The sequence below is a fragment of the Toxotes jaculatrix genome, chromosome 5 (genome assembly GCF_017976425.1).
Source record: "Toxotes jaculatrix isolate fToxJac2 chromosome 5, fToxJac2.pri, whole genome shotgun sequence".
NCBI lineage: Eukaryota > Metazoa > Chordata > Actinopteri > Toxotidae > Toxotes > Toxotes jaculatrix.
The window spans coordinates 12,502,852-12,522,192 of NC_054398.1; the positions used below are offsets into that span (position 1 = coordinate 12,502,852).

Genomic DNA, 19,341 nt, shown 5'->3' on the forward strand with positions numbered 1-19,341 from the left:
TAAAGTTGTGCTCCCATGCCTCCCGATTCACAATGGCTTTTTCCCGCTCATAGCCTGTGATTTATAATGAGAATGTCACATGTTTATGCGTCATGGCCTACATACAACAGTATGAGGCAGCAGAGTTCTGCATGAGTTCCACATTTCTTCTCAAGAACTACTTTCTTGCATGACTATGTTCATTAGGATGCATTCACACATTCAGACCCCTTTCTGTGGCACCCTCACTCTGCATTTAACCTGAATCACACTTGTTTGGGGAGGAAGACGTGTGTTTGTGTGTGTGTTTGTGTTTGTGTTGATGCATGTGTGCCTGCATTTGTCCATTTGCCTGGTGCATAACCTCCTGTGTCAGTCTGACAGGCTCTGTGCCCCCGCTGGCCACCATGCCATGCCATGCTCCTCCCGCCGAGGCCAACAGGAAGTGACACATGTGAAATGCTGACCTGGTCGGTTGCATCCCCCTCCAGGGCCTCAGGATGCTGCTCTTTTAGTCACTCTTCCCCCCTCTTCCCTCGCTCCCTGGCTTTTTCTTTCTTTTTTTTCGTCTTTCAGAAAGACCTCAAAAGACTTGTGCCCCCCTCCATTCACTCACCGATTCTGTAACACTTTTTTTCGTCTTCGTCTCTCTCCCAAAATGATTAAGGAAATTGCATCCCATTTCCCAGGTCAGTGAGCAGGTCTGTATCACTCATCTCCGCTGCCAGCGAGCCCAGTAGATCATAGTTCATAATTTTTAGGTTTTATATCTTGCAGCATTTGACCTTTAGCTTGTTTTTCCTAATGTGATTTCACAACCACCTTAAATGTTATAACATCATGTGAACACACACAAGCTTATTTTCTTCCCCTTTTGACCTAAAAACAAGGCAACAGCTAATAGCAAAACAGCAGTTCCTCTGACTTTCTTTGATTAAAACATACCTGTTTCATGTGGTGCACTTCCTTTCCTTAAAAAGCACAGGCAAAAGTGGTGTTTTTTTTTTTTTTTTGCATGTGGTTTTGCTGACGCACACAGTGTTAAAGCTCAGATAAATCCAGTGCAGATTGTTGTTGGTAATGTCGAAGCTTGTACTTAAGCAGCCCTAGAGCTCCTTTTCAGACTGTCCCTAGACTATGCCAACATTATACCTACGCTTCCACCTCTCCCTGCTCTCCCAATCCTCTCCTCCAATCTCAGGTGCATCCACTGAATCATTGAGGGAGAGGTGGCTGTCCCTTATTTTCAGGATGAGGCATTGTGCAAATCGGTCTGTTTCTTCGCATATTAGTAGCACGCGTTCCCCTCTCTGGGGAGACCTTCTCATATCTCTGGATTTACTTATTTATTTCTTTGTTTCCTGCCTGTGTTCCGTCCGTAAACTGGGAATAAAGACGTCCCACATCCCCAACTGTGCTCTATGTCGGCTTGGTGCTGAAGAGAGCAGAGAGGATGGATGGAATGAGGGCGGAATTGCGATATGTAAATTTGATGAGGAAACCCCCTTTTTCCTCAAATTTATCCAGCTCTGATTCCTCCAACAAGCAACCACACAGAGCTCTGGAACTACAATAGGATTTAGTGTAATATACCATTGAGGATTTCTTTACATTACACAGGTGACGGTTACAAAGCAGCTCGTGGGAGTACTAAAGGAAGCTTTGTGTAGTATAGACTGTTAGTATATAAGTGTAAGAGTTGAATACCTTGAGGTTTTACAGTCGTAAGCATTTTGTGTGTGTGTGCGCATATGTGTATGTGAGTGTGCATCTATGTAATACTCTCCACAAGTACAGTATGTATACACACGTACATGCACGTGCATGGTCATTGCACACACCCACCCACATGGTGTGTATTTAAATGCTTGATTATGCATTTTGCATAGCTTTGGGACATGCATCACTCTTCCCAGACTGCTAATAAAGTGACCAGGGAGATGGGGAACCTAAATGAATCCTAAAGTGCCTGGCTTGCATTCCTCACTCCCTCACTCTCTCTCACTGCTCTGCTTAGTTATTCCAGCCTGTCGTGAAAAGCTGTGCGCGGCTCCGCTCTCCTCCTCCTTATGTCTGTCTGCTATTGCCAGGTGCTCTGTCTCCTGAAGAGGTGTGGCCTGCCCCTAATTGCCTGGACCACAGTGAACTATGGGCAAATGCTCTGTGTGAAGGAGCACCGTGGAGGAATAATTTTGAATAAATCACATAGTTAGCCGTGTGGTATTTTCTGCTAAATAAGCAGTTCGGCAGCCGTCTCACATGGAGGTGTGAGCGTTAGAATGACGGGTCACTTGCCATAGGTCATGTTGGGGAGGATTTAAATGATTTAAATGATGTCACTGCCACTGAAGGGGACAGGTTGAGGAAGGATGTGTAAGGCAGCACCTCTTTGTTGTTTGAGCCTGACAGACTCTCATCCTTTACTCCTTCACTCGCCCCTCTGAAGGAGGGCTCATAGCCCCGGGACGAGGGCTTCTTATGATGAGAGGGGTGAGAGGTTGCTTGGATCTCTTTCACTCTTTCTCTCTCTCTCTTTCTCTCTCTGCCAGCAAAGAATGTTTTTATTGAAGTCTGAGAAGTGCTGACCACAGAGAGACAAGTCCAGCACACACTGTAATGTTTTAAATCAGGAGATGAGCCAGTTGTAATAAGCTGCAGCCAAATAGACCCAGGCTTAGTTGATGTCTGCCAAACAAGCAAACATAGTAATGCTGAATGCAGAAACCATCTGGCAACCGGCTATAACATTTATCTGCTATTACCCCAAGCTCTTTTAGCATCTTTAGCGCAGTTTGAAATTAGCATAGGCTCTCAGATCCCATGATAAAGTACATAGGAGATGCAATAGGCTAATTAGATGTAATTCCGTGTTTGATGTCTCCATGAGATTTAAATTGTCTGATGCTGTCTCTCATCATCTCTCATAACCCACCAGGAGTATGTTCAGGCCTGAGATGGGAACTTAATGAGTATGTGTGTGTGTATATACGTGCATGTGTTTGGTGGCCCGCATTTCCGTGTCTGATTGCATGTCACATATTAGAGAGAGGGGAAAAAAATGGAGGAGAGGACCGTGTGTACGTGTGTGTAGCCTGTGGTCAGTTTGTTTTTGCAGTGAAGGACAGAGGGATTGTCTGCTAATGAACAGACAAGTACGTCACAACAAATCAACGGCTGCCATGTCCGACCATTCAGACAGTATACGTCACCAATTTCAATGTCAGACTGTTCAAGAACAACAGCAAAGCTCTCTGTAGTCAAAAATGTGTGGAATCATGAAGATACTGTGTGAGTGCTTTTAAGCACATTTGACGTCATTTAATTTTTACTATGTGATTATGACTATTTTGTTTTTAATTTGGTAGTATTTAAAAAAATATTTTTTAAAGTATTTTTTTAGTATTTTGGTGCAGAACTTTGCAAATCATCTTTCTTGACTTTTGCTTGACTTTTGCTTTGACTTGGCTTTTGCTGATATGGCTGTGTCTCTGAGCCTTGTCTTGTGTTTATAGGATATCCTCTGCAGTCAGGTCTCATGGAATTGATATCAGTGAACCGCTCCAGGCATCCAAACAATCCTGCCCCAGGCACAGCTATCATTATTTTCTGGGAAGTTGTGTGCATGTGTGTTTGTGTGTGTGTGTGTGTGTGTGTGTGTGTGTGTGTGTGTGTGTGTGTGTGTGTGTGTGTGTGTGTGTGTGTGTGTGTGTGTGTGTGTGTGTGTGTGTGTGTGTGTGTGTGTGTATGCATCCAAGTATGTATATGTGGGTGTGTTTGTATGTGCTTTGACACAGAGTTAACACTGGTTTACAGCTTAATCAGTCTGTGTAACTGAATGCATATTTATCAGAGAGAAAATTCATGCTCAAAGAATCAGACCTCAGCCAATACATCATTATCAAACACACACACACACACACACACACATGCACACCTTTAGACACACACACGCACACACAGATCCACATTTCATTAGAGAGGCAGATTCAGGCAGCAGTAGATTAAAAACAACGTGTGTTTTTACAGGTCCATAAATCAAGCATGGGACGAGGGGGATTCATTTAGAGAACACCAGAGTTGTGGCGTAGTTGCCCTCACGTGACTAATGCTTAACTGCGATACTTTGATACACTGCCTTTTTATTAGTTTCATTCTCTCCTGCCCCATATCAATGATTATCTCTCAGCTCACATTTGACTTGCAGAGTAGGCTAGATGTTGTGTTCATTTTGGTTGAAGATTTCGATGATGAAGCGGCCTTCCTCACTAACCAGTGATTAAGCCTAGTATCCTAATCTTACACATCTATGGCACATAGGGTTGATCTTGTATCTATGATATAGATAAAGCTTTATTTTTTTCTCTTATGTGTACTGTGTTTGGATTTTAAAGCCGGATCATATTCTTTATTCCTTTCATCCACTGAGCTGGTTCGCCTGGTAGATGCAGAGCAGGGCTGTTAATCTGTTATTGCTATTTGGGCTGCTCATACTTTCAAAACGGTACCAGTGTATTAATGGTGTGTGAAGCACTCCAATAAAATGTTTTGTTGATCAGTGATGTTGGGATATAAATGCAACATTACACATGCACACCCACCCACACAAACACCCACACACAAACACTTCCCCTTCATCTGTCATACAGCTGTTGTGTGAATGCTCATGTTCGGAGTTCTTCTAAGGTTTACCTGTGTGTTCATGTGTCTGTGTGTTTGTAATCCCCAGTTTCAGCGGTCTCAGGCTAGAGAGCAGGTGTAATTTCCACTGCACTAAAACCCCAACAAGTGGCACCAGGGGAGAAAGGAGCATATTACAGGTTCAAATGGCTCTGCTCCCTTGGACTACAGAGAGCTACAGGCTCTCCTGACCTGTGACCAGGCACAGCCCTTGTGTGCATGTGTGTGTGTCTGCGTGTATGTTGAGGGAGGCTCAGAGGTGTCGGAACTGCCTCACTGTGTTTCTTTCATAGTGTAAATCCTTTATTAGGGTCCGGACCTGTTTGGGGGGCCGCAGGGCAATATTATTTCACGTGTTCCAGTTGAGAAATGAGCATGTGTGTGGGTGTTTACTGTACAACTTTTAGATAACCAGCTCTATATAGAGGCAGGTTAGAGGGTGAACAGGTTGGGTAAATATATCAAATAACTCTGTAATAAAACCTGCTGTAAACCAGTGAACACAGCTTGACCTTTAACCTCTAACTCCCTCAGTCACAGCACTATGTGTAGACCGCAGGGGCTCTGCTGATTAATTCTGCTGAGGGCTGGATGCTATGAAGAGGAAACATGATGTGTCAAACTCTGGTGAGCTTTTTGTTCCACCAGTGCTGTCATAATGGATTGGGTTATTATCTTCTGAATGGACAGTTGACTTTTAAGCATTATTTTAGTGATTGACTATTTGCAAACCTCTCCTCTGAACAGCAAACATCCAGTTCTAGCTTATTAACTGTAACGAGGCATGGCTGTCCTGTTCGCTGTCCAGCTCGTGGTGTGCATGGCACTGTAGTAAGAGAGTTAAAAGGAGTTTGGTGGGTGGTCTCTCTCTTTTTTTTTTTTTTTTTTTTAGCCATTCCAAGACCAGAAATACACAGGCAAACAGACAGTGTGCAGTGCGCTTACTGGATCTAAAGTAAACTGCAAATATTACCATGTCCTGCTAACTACCTTACTACCTGCAGTAGTAACCAACAGTCTTAACAGTCGTAGCAACAGTAATTAAAGGTTAGTTGGGTGAGGAGAAAAGATTTTAAACTCCTGTTGGTATTTCAGAGCAGGTGTAGAAGTACAAAGTTCAAGTGCAGATGTCTGGGGAAAAATATGATTTCTGTAATTCATTTATACTTGATCATCCACTGAGCTTCTTCTCCCTTGTCATTCACAGTGGTGTTCTGTGATACACGGCGAGCTGCTAGAGGATAGAGTAATTTGACAGATCTTTGTCATTCCTACAGGTCTGTCTGTAGCAGTGAACGGTGAACGGAGTTAATTGGTGCCTCTCATCTCTCCTCTGAAGGGCACTGCTGCCTATTAATACAGTGTCATGATAAATTAGCCCAAATAAAACCGTACACACAGCAATGAATGATGCGCCTATGTCTGTGTGAGTGTATGCGGGTACATGAGCAATTGGATATTTCCTTGAGTGAGTCTGCCTCATTAATTTTTGGTAACCACATCTCCATTAGGTTTGAATGAATGATCAAGATGAGCCAGCTAGGGCAAGCAAGAGGACTGGACTGACGGGCAGAGGGGAGGTAAAATCACAAGAGATGAAGGTAGGAGTGCAGAGTGTGGTGTGTGGAGAGAGATGGAAGGAGAAGAGAGTGAAGGAATGAGCGAGGTGAGGTGGGGGTGGTGTGGCGAGGATGCTCATCCATTACATCCCACAGCGGCCCAGGGGTCGGCTTCAGCAAGACTGATTCAGAGCGATCAGGTTTGGACTCCATCTCCCATAAATCCTGGCATGTGACGCTGATGGATGTGGGCCATAAAGCCTCCTGCTCTGACATGTGGAGAGCAACATGGAGAACCATGGGAAAATGTGAGTGCTCCAGGTTAATGTCAACGAGGCCTGGGAGCGAAGATGGGATGATGGAGGGAAGGAGAGACAGGGACAGTGAGAGATCAGAGGTGCAGAGAGGGAGATTGAGAAGAATGAGTCGGCTGAGAGCAGAATGTGAAACAGCACAGAGTTTGTGGGAACACTGTAACAGAATTTACTGTGACATTGCAATAATTCAGCTGTCATCATACTGGTTTAAACTCATGTTGCTTGGAGTGCAGTGAATAGTCACACCCCATGTCTAAGAGAGGAAGGCGTCTTCTTTCCTGACAGTCGTTTCGTAATTTATTACCTTCCAGCTCCAAAGCTTGGTTATAAACTGCGTGGCTATATCAGAATGTTTGAGTATTAGTGTGTTTTTGTGGTGTAATTAATTATGTGTGTCTTTTCATTTATTCTGTTATTGTATGTCTGTGTGGTGTTTGATGTGTGACCAAGATGAATATAGCTCATTAAAAAAAAACGCCTCGTGATTATAACAGGGCCAAATACAGGAACTGCCGACCTGGCTAGACAGGAAATGGAGACACGTATACTTCCTCATTAACAGAGCCCCATTTGGGCCATAAAGCACCATCCCAACGCGCTCAAAGAAAATGTCCTGATTAGAGGAGTGGAGGGGCAATGCTGCCCTAATGAAGGCTTCCCCCACAGTCATTTATGATATTGGTATGGGTGGTATGGTGACTAGGCCTATGGGATGAGCTGACTTAACAGAGATATGGACATGAGATAGCAGTTGCAGTATATTTGTATGGATCGGAGAGATGAGAGGGCCAGGGGAATGCATATCCACAACTCATTTGCAGGAGCCAGTTTTACTAGGTTGCGGCTAATGGAGATGAGCTCGTGTTAAGAGCCAGGGGAGACGCTAATTTTACATAAAACCAAAAGAGGTCTGAGAGCCATGAAGGTGTGTGTGTGTGTATGTGTGGTCAGGTTGTGCTCACTTTATTCTACCAGCTCACTGTGTGAATTCTCAAACGCTGACCATCTTCTCTCATAAAAGCTTTAGCTATACAGCTGAAACAGAAATGATTGAGAATGACGTCACTTATCATTACCATGTTTGCTCCTTTAATTTACATTTTAATAAATTGACAAAAAACAAAACAAAACAGTGAGAGAGAGAGGCCTGTGTCCAGATATACTGAGATTGTGTTTTGAGGGTAATCTGCACTTTTTTCTTTTTTTGCCACTCAGTTGCTAAGAGGGCAAACTTTAATTCTGTCTCTCTGACAATTTTATGCAAATTACAGACCTTTGCACAAAGTTTCTGCCACTGTTCAAAGGATTTTACAGGCACTACAACTATTTTTGGGAGAGCTGGAAAGTGTTAATAAGCACTATGTTTTATTTGCACAGAAACAGCTATTATGTGGGACAGATAATGGGATTTAAAGAGAATTTATGAGGGTTTATTTTTTGACCAGTGGTATTGTGCGTGCCTTCCATTCATTATGGTGGTTTGTGAACAGAATGGCATTCTAACTGTCATTTTAGTCATGTTGTTGGTACATTTTTCTCTGTACACTTTTATTAAATACAGTCCTTACTGTCTTAGCAATAATGTCAGTCACTGAATGACTGTTTCTTTTTATATAGGGAAGAATCTGATATTGAATTAATTCCTGCACTGAATTTGAAAAAAATTTGGTTGGGAAAGTAAAGATACACCTAAACATTAATTTTAAGGCCTATGTACAAATTCCTTGGCCAAATCTTAGAATAAACTTCTCCCTTGCCCAGAGCTGTCTACACCTCTCTCACCCTCCTAATTTTTCCACTTTTTCTTGTCCCACCCCCCCATCACTACCCCCACCATCGCCACAGGAGCTACCTGAGGCCCTTGTGTCCACCTCATTCATCACCTGGGTTTGATTCCTCTGCTTTGAGAGAGAGAGAGAGAGAGAGAGAGAGAGAGAGAGAGAGAGAGAGAGAGAGAGAGAGAGAACAAGGAAGAAAGAGTTGAGGAGGAAGAGTAAAGAGTCATAACAAACCCTCCTCTGTTCTCTGTTCTTCTTTTCTACCCCCCCACCCCCTTCAGTGTGTGAGGGAGAGATGAATGCAGCCAGTGGAATTAATTGCACCCCGTTACTGAAGATCAGCAAGTTTGCACTGTTGGCGTGCTGATCTGCCATATGGTTGCCCACTAGGTGAACACTTTGATTAATGTTGCCCACTCCCCAGTTTTTTCCCCACTAATATTTGATTCTGATAACTGAAACTCAGCTCCTCATTCTTAGTCTTTCCATCTTCAGTCCTCAGTCTCCTCCTGTTTCCCTTTTGCGCAGTATTTTCCTCCACTCACCTGAGCCATCTGTTTGCAGGCAAAGTTTTGGTTTCCAGTCTTGTCTTTTCTTTCATTGTTGTTTTTCGACAAGCTTCACTTACAAAGTCTTTGTGCGATGTGGCGTCCGTGCAGGCAGTTTGGAGTTTACAGTATCAGAGAGATTAGAGGGAGAAAGAAAGGCCAGAGTGCATCTGTGTTCGAGAGTGGTTTGGAGCTACGGGTACATGTCCTTCGCAGTTGATTAGGCCCCTGGTGTGTCGAGTGTTTCTCTATTAGCCTCCTCAGCCTCTTGTCTTCTACTGTGCACAGTGACTACTCTCTACCCCAGAGGTCTGGGCTGCACACACGCACAAACAAGCGGGTACAGACACACACACACACACACGTTTCATGCACACAGTCAGATAGGAGGCTGTGCTGTGGTCCAGGCAGTAACAAGGAGGTGAACAGATGCCGGAGTCACAATATCAATAGGGCTGAGTGTAGGTAATAATACCTTAGCAGGGTTCAGCCATGAGACAGCGCTAACTAGAGAGGCAACTCTCAAGTGGAGCATTCACTATCTGCAAATCACACTATGTAGCTGTGTGTGCATGTGCGTATGCTTGTGTTTGTGGGTGCACATACTCCCATTACATGTTAGAGAGAGCCTGTTTGTGCTGCAGGGGAGGAGTGGGATGGTGTCAGTGCCATCATCAACTCTGAGATAAAATGTTCTCACCTAAGGTCACAAGTTCAAGTTTGTTTTCTTTTTTCTCCCGCTATAATGAGGCAGCAATACAGAACACTATGCAGACATCTACGCTGGAACATCTATTACAATCACTCGGGTGCTTTGTTTTCCCTCTGTTTTATGGCTTGTTCCTGCTGCTCGTCTATTTTGGTCTTCCTCAGTCTTGTTAAGTGCTGCCATTCTCCTGTGTTTGGATGTGGCCCAAAGGGCCTTTAGCAAGACCAGGGGCTGGGAATGAGCTGCGAGCCCCAGCCAGGGGGTGCCCACGGTAGGCTGCCAGTCCCACTAAATCTCCCTGATTACGCGGGGTGGCTGCGGTGTGATGGGGGTGTTACCAAGGTGGTGGGCTCTCCAAAGAGACTGATTGAGATGCAAATGGAGGCCATAACTCAGAGGTAATGCAGACCTGAGCACCCTTTGCCTCGTCCGTTCCTGCTCACCTCACTCTCTCATCGCTTCACATTTACTCCAGCATAGGAGGAGGGACTGTTATTGTCTCAGGATAAAGTTAGATATTTATCATAGCGTAAGATGGAAATTTCTGTCTTCCAAGATGTTAAGGTGGGGGCCGAGGAAAACAAGAAAATACATACATGTGAATTCACAGTGGCTTTGATCAAGGTAAACAATAATACCAGATACTACCCCATAAGTGCACATACTTCTCTGGCTCACCGCATAGAAACACACCTGAAGGTACCGGTGCCCAAGTCTGCTTCTGTCTCTTTGAAAGAACAGATGGACACAATAAAGTACAAGGGACTCTGCTTGCCAGTAGAAAGGTGGAATGAACAGGGGAAGAGGAGGGAGAGGAGTAATTGCACAGTCCTTTGCTGAATTGTTCTGTGGATGCAAATTTAAATCCCTCCTATTATTTTAATAATCTGCCTTTTACTGCTTGTGCTCGGATCATTTGTTTGCAAACCAGGTTATTTGGAGAGGGAGGCTCGGGGGTAATTTCATGCTTTGGAGCATTTATATCTATAACTTAATGAGGAGAGGGCCTGTTGTTTCCTGGTAATACACTGCTAGAGGGGAGCAAACTTTTTATTCTCCGTTTAGGGTACTGTTAGAGGGCAATAATGTGGGATTACTCTGATGGAATTAAGGAGCAAACTGAGGAGAGACCTAATGCAGCTTTGGGTGATAGACCAAACTTAATACTGATGTTTCATTCAGGGTTTTTTAGGTTCTTGGGGTGTACCATAAGAAAAGGGATTTCTCATTTGCCCATCGCAATAAATGTGCACAGATTTCTTCAAATCCAAGCATCCTCAATCCATAGTTGCTGCCTAATTGTCTGTTTTTAACCCTTTTGTACATTTTCTTTTCCTTCTTAATTATCTAAACTTTTAAAAATGTTTATGCAACAGACAATGCATAGTCTGCATATCAGTTTATAAAATTCAGATCTGTCTCCTGCTTATTGTCACTCAGTTCATGCCCCAGGCAGGGAGTCAGTCTACTGTCCCAGCTCAACTCAATTTAACACAACCTTATTACATTTAGCTGAGAGACAAAAGGAGGACTCGCCATTTACGGAAAGCAGCACACAGTCTTGTGAGATGATCAGGATTGTTAACGTAGTTACTCTCCTTCAGTGGAGCCAAAGACGTCTTGGGATGGAGTGATGGAAGGGAGAAGATACGTGTCCACGTCTCATCGTCCACCGCCTCTACTCCTTTTCTTCTTTCCTTCCTCCTGTCATTCCTTCGCTCCTCTGTTCCCTTGTGAAGGACTCTTCTCTTGGCAAATTGAATCAGACTGCATGAATTAAAGCAATAATTCAATTTGTTTACAAGGCATCATTTATTCTCTGTCAGGCCAGCGCTCCGTTGACAATCGGTGGCTCACTGACCCCTGACCTTTGCCGACCATGATGCATTTATTACATTGTTCAACAAGAGTCTTTCAGGCTATTATCAGGCGACAAGGGGCTAAAGATGCATGATGAGAATCCTATTATTCAAATCTGCACAACACTGTAACAGAATGCAAAACCACATGACCTTATCACCAGACAGGATAGATCATGTAAATGGTGCTTGAACAACTACAGTTGGTGGTAATGAGTGTTCTTATGAATATGAAAATTACAACAACAAGAATAATTTTATTATTGTTTAATATCTGTTGGCCTTTTTCTTTTCCTGTCTTTATTTCCCCTTCTAAAGCTTTTCAATCCAGGTTGCTTTTATTCATTTGTTCTTCTTTTATCACTAACTCAGTATCACTACCATGTGATTTCATACCAGAGAAAACAAGATACTTTATCACAGAGAGCAGAGGAGAAAAAAAAGGCACAATATCTTCTATTTCTAACCTAAACTATTATGACAGTGGAAAATGGTAAGCAGTTTAGAATATTGCTAAACAAAAGAGCTTTTAATCAAAGTGCATACCAGACCCTGCGGAGTGTAAAACACTCCCTCATCAAAAGGCCTGTTTTACACTTACTCACATCAAAGGCCTCCATGTTTTGTAATTGCCAGATTCTTTTCTTATTCAATTACGTTATTCTTATGTTTTTATGAAGCTGATACGAAGAGGGCTTGGGTAACCAAATCAAAGGGGCTTAATTTATGTATCTCTGTACAGTGATGTGTGCTCACACAGTGTACATATGTGTAAATGAGTGCATTTCTGTGCATGTGTTTGGTACTTTACCGGCCCTCCGGATACCGAGATGATACAAGACTGGAGTGTTTCAGGAGAAATTAAACAGTGTAAAACTAGCAGGTTTAGATAAAGCAATCACATTACCTCCACACTTGAAAAGAACGCATTATTTTGTACTTGAGAGAGTTGCGCTTTATTGCTGACATCCCCAAATAGAAAGTTCTATATACAGTATAAGTGCACAGGGTCTAGGGTGTTTTCCTCCGACTTTATTGTTATCTAACCACAACATAATCAGCATCTAAGTCTGCGTGTGCCGTTCACCCAGACACTAAAGTCCCTGTGCAGAATTGCAAAATAAGCTGGGTGTAAATATGTAATTGCCAGTGCTTATTCTGAGATCTGAAATATTAGGGAGCAATATGGATTGCATTAAAATCCTGGTTGTTAGGGGTATCGGTTACACTGAAGACATGCAGGAAAATGTGCACTGTCTGCGAATCTGGTGGAGATGGAGTGGGTGAGATGAGGGGGGAGATAGGAGCAGGAGAGGGTGAGGAAATGGAGAGGAAGAGACAGAGAGGAAGAGGAGAGTAAGATGAAAATCTCTTGATGTCTTTCTGAGAACATAGACACATTATTTAAATCTCCATCACTTTTTAATGTAAATCTGATCAGGCTCTGCACTGGACGAACAGGGGGAGAAGTGAAGTAGAGGCAGAAATGGAGACACACACATACACACACTGATAGACACAGGGAGACAGAGAGCAGGTTTATAATATAACATTGTTAGGATTGAAAGCTGGATGTTACCATCTCACTTCACACTTTATCCGTTATAGAACACAAATGCACACAAAACACTTTTAAAACGACATCAACTGTCCTTTGCTTTAATGAAAAAACACTCACACAGGCTGGCTGTGGAATATTTTGTGTGTGTGTGTGTGTGTGTAGGTATATATGGGTGCATGTGTAAGTTTGTATGTGTGTGTTTGTGTGGAATCTGATATCTGCCTCAGGCCCCATGGCCCTGGTCTGTCTGCATCCGAAAAGCAAACTCTGCAATTATGATGACCGCCCTGTCCTTTTCATTTCCCATCTCTGTCTCTCTCTCTCTCTCTCTCGCTCTGTCTCTCTCTTTCCCTCTTTCAGTCTTTTTATTTTTTATTTTTCTCCCTCTCTGACCTGTCTGTCTTGCCACTGAAAGCTAAAGAACTTCTCAGTAGTGAGACAATAACAGGCTTGATTACACCTCATAATATAAGGTCTTCTTGCGCTTTCCTCTGGGTGCAGTTCGACTCACATGCTCGCATAGCACCTCTCCTTAAAATATGATTTCTTTTTTTTTTTGTAACAACCTCAATGTTGCTCAAATTTTTCTTACAATTGATCAGACAAGGTGTTTTTTAGTTGAAGTGTAACACCTATAATATTAATTATATGTACAAAATGACAAATCTATAATGCAAAAAATGTTACTAGTATCATGATTTTTACTTGATAATTTTCTACATACTGGCCTGTACACAGTTTTGTTTATTTCTGTAAAATTTTAATATTCTTAGTATATTTTTACACGATTTTGCCAATTTACACTGTGCTCTAAAATATATATTATATATAGTTGTGCAAGGTACCTAAGCACATTTAATTAATTACTGTACTGTACATATACTTGAGTATTGCTTATATACGTCTATTCCGCTACACTACAGGAAGATATCATACTTTTTACTTCACTAAATTTATTTGATAGTTAAAGTTAATAGTTACACTGCAGATTAAGAATTTGAAAACCTATAATGAGCAAATAAAATGTAATGCATCACTATACAGTAAATTAAATTACACAGCAGTATATAAAGTACTTAAAATCATTTCACCTCGACCAGCTATAACATTAAAATTCTGCTTACATGTTAATGCATCAGTTTAATAATCTTATTATATAAAATGGAATTATTAAACACTACCATTTTGTCCACATGAACAGTACTTTTTGTTTATTTAAAGTACATATTGTTGTACTGACAGATCTGCTTCAGTCAGTTTTTTTAATGAAAGAGTTAGAATGGAGTATTTTTATATTGTGGTGCTCACCTGAAGGAAATAAATACTTCCTCCACAGCTGGTTATCTGTAGTTATTTCCCCTTTTGTTCATTTCAGGTTCTTTGCGTTTTTTTTCTCAGCGTGTTCAGTGTTTCTCTGCAGCCTGTACACGGCCTCTTGTCAGGTCTCAGTGAGTGATTAACTGATGGAAGTTGTTACTAATTAATGTGCTTCTTTCATTCATTAATGCTGTGTTTACTAACATAGCCCTGCAGTAGCCTTAGTACATCACTGAACAGAAATGTCAGCAAGTACTTAACCGAGACCTGGCCTTTACTCCCTCTGTGTGTGTGTGTGTGTGTGTGTGTGTGTGTGTGTGAGAGTGTGTGTGAGGGAGGTGCCCCTGATGTCCATGTTAAAAGTATCAGCACGTACAGTATGTGCCTCATTCTCCATGTTTCTCATCTGGAAAATCATCCCATGTCCTTCCTTCACCTTTCCCATATCTGCCCCTGCAATTGCTTGATTTGTAACTTGATTTCAGGAAAGGGAAAACCTGTAGATTATCCAGCTTTCATTAGGGGGGAAAAACCCAGTCCGTGTCAGAGAAAGAAGAAATCAATTTAATACAGACTTAACTGGAGGAAATTGCATATTCTGCCTGTATGTGCTGAACAGGCACTTTCTCTTCCTCACCAGAGACCTGCCTCCCTATTAATTGCAGTGTGTGTGCATGTCAGTGAGTAAGTGGATGTGTATGTGCGCGTGCATTTGTTTGTTTGTGTGTGTTTGTGTTTGTAATGTGCAGAGCGTCTGCATTCATTTGTGTGTTAGGTGTCTGAATGCATGTTTCCCGAGTGTGTATTCAGTCTCTTTGTCTGTGTGTGTGTGGAGGTCAGTTCTCAGATCTGTGGTAGGGCGCCCAGCCAGATGTGTCTGTTTCTTTATTTGCGGTGTGCATGTGCGTTCACCGCACGTGGTGTGTGTCCATATTTCTTTGTTGGTGTACGGCGCGTGCATAAGCACAAGCGCATGTGACTTAGCCAGGTGGAGAGGAGATTGGTTGGTATTTATGAACAAACGTCATAATTGTGACAGGATGATATACGACCAGCACATTCCACAGTTTCCCCCCCTCCTTCCTTTTCTCTTTCTCTTTTTCGCTAAAAATATATATCTATGATAAAATACAGTCTTAAAAGCTGATGACCAATTTAGTGTGGTGTGTTGCGGACAAGGTCATGGAGATCTGAGTTCCTCTGTGTTCCTCCCTCCGAGGCCTGTTCTAATCTACAGAGCAAGAAGAGGGGCTCAAAGTCATTTCTCTAATTGCTTTTATAAGGTGCCCTTTTCACACGGTGTCTTCCCTGCTCATTCACTTTCACCGCCATTACATCACCTTACCTGCGCACCTGCTGGTTAAAAATACAACCACAGAAGACTGCTATTACTTTATATTGATATTAGTTGTCTCATATTCACGGGGAGTGATAGAAAACATATCAAACTATAGAAATAGTGCACTTTTTGTCTTCCTCGACTCACTCTTTTACCATCCTTCTCCGTGCCTGAGGTGTTAACCGAGGTCTGCAGGGTAAGTGTTTCGTATATATGGGGGTCCTTTTGATTTCTTAAGTGTTGTCCCTGCATTGGTGATCTATAAGGGGAGCTGAGGTGGTGAGGGGGCAGCATGAGGTGAGTTAAGATGGAAACAGGGGTTAAAGTGTGAGAGGGAAGGCTGAGAAGGATAAAGGGAGAGGGGGATGAGATTGAGCCTAGTGCATTAAGACAGTGTATTATTTGGCGGTTCCACTTGCTTGCGTCCATTAGGGGTGGCTGCTGTGCTATTAAAGGGGTCAGCGAAGTGTGTGTACCTGTGTGTGCACATGTGTGAGTATGCCTGCATGTGTGTGTTTTAAGAGTTAGTAGAGTGGTCCAGTGTCTTATTGAACAGGATGGGGCTCCCCTGCTCTAATACCTCTTCATTTTATTGGATTGGATGGCCCCAGTTATAATTGTATTAGAGCTCTTCCCCCTCCATCCCCCACTCTTGTCTCCATCTTTCTCCACAGCAGTGACCACATGACATTCCCCAACACACGTGGAAAACACCAGGAGAGACGAGGAGAACCTCTACAGAGGCCGACTGCATCAACTCACACTTTCTCCCTCCTTCCTTCTTTGCTTCCTCTTGGTGAAAGTCGTAAAGGTCATTGTCATGTTACAGACAGCTGTTCTCTTGGGCTGACGGCTGGAGGTGGGGGCGGAAGGTGAGAGGTGGCGGCGGCAGTGGAGGGCTGAGGGATCTGATGCTCTTGTTATCATCTTGGTGACCTTGCTGCTTTCTGTCTCAAACACGCTGCTCTTTCACGGATGTGCAGTCATCGAAGATGAACGCACAGTCATCGCAGTTTCTAGTTTTCAAGCCATAACACTTATTTACGTGTCTGTTTCATTCATAATTAGCCCTTTGCTTTTAGATGGAGTAATAGGTTGTGTGTAGCTGGGGGCAGTAAGCTCTGTCACCCTGAGCCGAGCTCTGTGGTGTTGCACACTCAGCGATTACTCTGGAGTTAACCAGAGAGGCTTTGCTGCCTCTCACTTTTCCTACGCCCTTGAAGAGACCAGGAGTTGTCAGGGTCCTCATAAAAACCCTGAACGATTGCGTCCGTGCGTTCTCCCTCTCTTTTTCTACCCCTTTTTTTTCCTCTTCTCCTTCCAAAACCTGGCCATCTGTCTAATTGTTCACCTCCATCGCTTTAATGCTTTTTACATGCTTTTTCCCCCCTCTTTCCAGGCAATAAACTTTATTTTCTTCGCAAGACTTCAATCTGCAGGGGGAGGGTAGGCGGACGGGCGGGCGGGCAGGCAGGCTGCTCACCTTCTCCCTGCTGGATTTGCTCCAGTGGCCCCCCTTCAACCCCCCTCTATCCTCCCTCTGGTCTCCCATTACTCCATCTCTCCTTCCCTTTTCCCCCCTGTCTCTGGAGAAGGGGATATGTGTTCGTCAAGCTGACACCTGCTCTCATCTTCTCTGCTGGTCATACACACATTGAGTGCTACCCTGTTGAGGAGGCCTTATTCTGACCTGTTAATGATCAGACTGCTGCGCGATCTGACCTTGTTTGGGAGTAATGTTTCATTTTTCTCACTGTATAATTCAATTCTTCTGTTTCATAACAACTGGCAGCTTTTGTTCATTTACACACATTTACACGGTAAAGTTAGCTCATTATGTCACTCATCTTCCTCTTACACTTGTACAAATACTTGGTGACCAAATATTTGTTTTACAGCCAACGCCTTTTCACTTTACCTTCATTTTTGTGTATGTATACCGTGTAAAAGTGGCTTGGAGTGTAAATGCATATTGCACATACAAGTCATTAAATTAGACAGTTGTCTCCTCTCACCTGTGATTACTGCTGTGTGCAGATCATATAAGCAGGTACCCTATAATCATATCTATAATAGCCGTAATCAGCCCTTTAATGCTTTGTAATAGCATCCATATAATGGTATAGAGTAGCATCAAGAGAATAATTCAGGCATAGATAATGGTGTGATAGCGTGGTTTTACCCTTGAGTCACAACATTGAATTTGCTCTGTGTGTGTGTGTGTGTGTGTGTGTATGTGGTTCTGCATGTGCCTGTGTATGCATGTATAAATACACCCTGGGGCAGTTAAGGTGTCTGTAAAATGCCTGAAGAATCACATTTCCATCAGAAGGTGCTCTTAACCCTTTCTTGTTTTCTTTGTGCTCACTGCTCCATGGAGCGTCCTTGCTGTGAGTGTCATGTACACTTAGCTCTGCGAAGACAGACACGCAGAGGAAAGACATTCCCATATGACGCCCAGAGACTGGAGATCAGATCAGTGGAAAAGGCTGACAAGGGAGCAACAGCAGGAGCAGTGGTGGTGGTGGTGGCGGCGGATGGAGAGCGGAACGTTGAACGCTCTTCCGGGGTGTAATGTGAGCTGACAGTGTTCCTCAGGGACGGTGGGCAGGACGAAGGGGAGAGGTAGCATTAGTACCTGGTGCCACTGAAGCCAGAACCCAGCTGGGATTCCTGGGAGAAATATCTCACTCCTTTCCAGGAATGAGTCTAATGGACCGTTAGTCTGAACCGAACACGCTCCACCTCAGTTCACACGGCACGCACTTGTGCTAACGTACACCAAGGTCCCGCGTGAGCTCACATGTTGAAGGAAGACAGAACTCGGGTTGTCGGTTGAGAGGGCCTGTTCTGATAAAGATGTGGAGAAAGGCGAGAGGGGGTAGAGAAGAAGACAGACAGGAAAGCGTGGAGAGAGTCTAATTTGACGTGCTATATCAGACAAAAAAACATGGTCGTATGCTGTTGTTAAGGAGATATGCTTCTTTAGGCGTCCATGCGTCTCTGCTGAGGCCTTTGCCCTGCAGCAGAATGCTACAGTGGGATTGAGAGGATGATGAATATTTAGCCTGTCTTCCTCAGTGTGTAAATGCAGCTATGCATTCACTTCTTAAGTCATTTATCTTTCTCTTCTCCTCTCCTATCCTCACCCTGTCTCCCAACATATGGTGTAAGATGAGACACACATACACACAAATACATGCTGAAAACGCAGTCAAAATCTATGGAGTTCTTTAGGAGTCTTTAGACAGGACTGTGACCGTGTGTCAGCACTCGTCTCACAGCATTTTTTACCTGAGTAATAGTAATAGTCAAGTCAGGTCAATTTTATTAAATGAAGGTGCTGACCCAATTGTTTTGCTGTTGCTGCTGGTTATTACAATCATCCTTCTGTGTTTTCTCTCTCAACAGCACAAAGCAAGAGTAGAGGCCATGATGTGCGACCTGGCCTCTCTCCGCAGTGTCAGGGAGTTTGCTGAGTCTTTCAAGGCCAAGAAACTGTGAGTATAAACTACAGTATGAATTTTCTAACCTGGTTTTCTTCTCCTTTCTGATATTTGCTGCTTGATATTTTTTGCACAAGTTTTGGTAGGATAAGAGAGAAGATTTACAAAACTGCAGGAGTTTACATCTCCTGCTTTCCTGGTGAAATAGGTGCTTTTTATAATTTTTTCTTTTTTTTTGCATCCTGCCAGTGT

The 19,341-nt window shown here is 43.2% G+C and overlaps 1 protein-coding gene across 1 annotated transcript in view; it reads left to right on the top strand.

The window, feature by feature from the left end:
• Positions 1–19,341, top strand: part of wwox (WW domain containing oxidoreductase) — a 123,349-nt gene that overhangs the window by 15,478 nt on the left and 88,530 nt on the right. Inside the window, exon 6 of the mRNA XM_041037892.1 lies at positions 19,055–19,143. Coding sequence (XP_040893826.1) covers positions 19,055–19,143 — 89 coding nt within the window. The remainder of the gene's footprint in view (positions 1–19,054; positions 19,144–19,341) is intronic.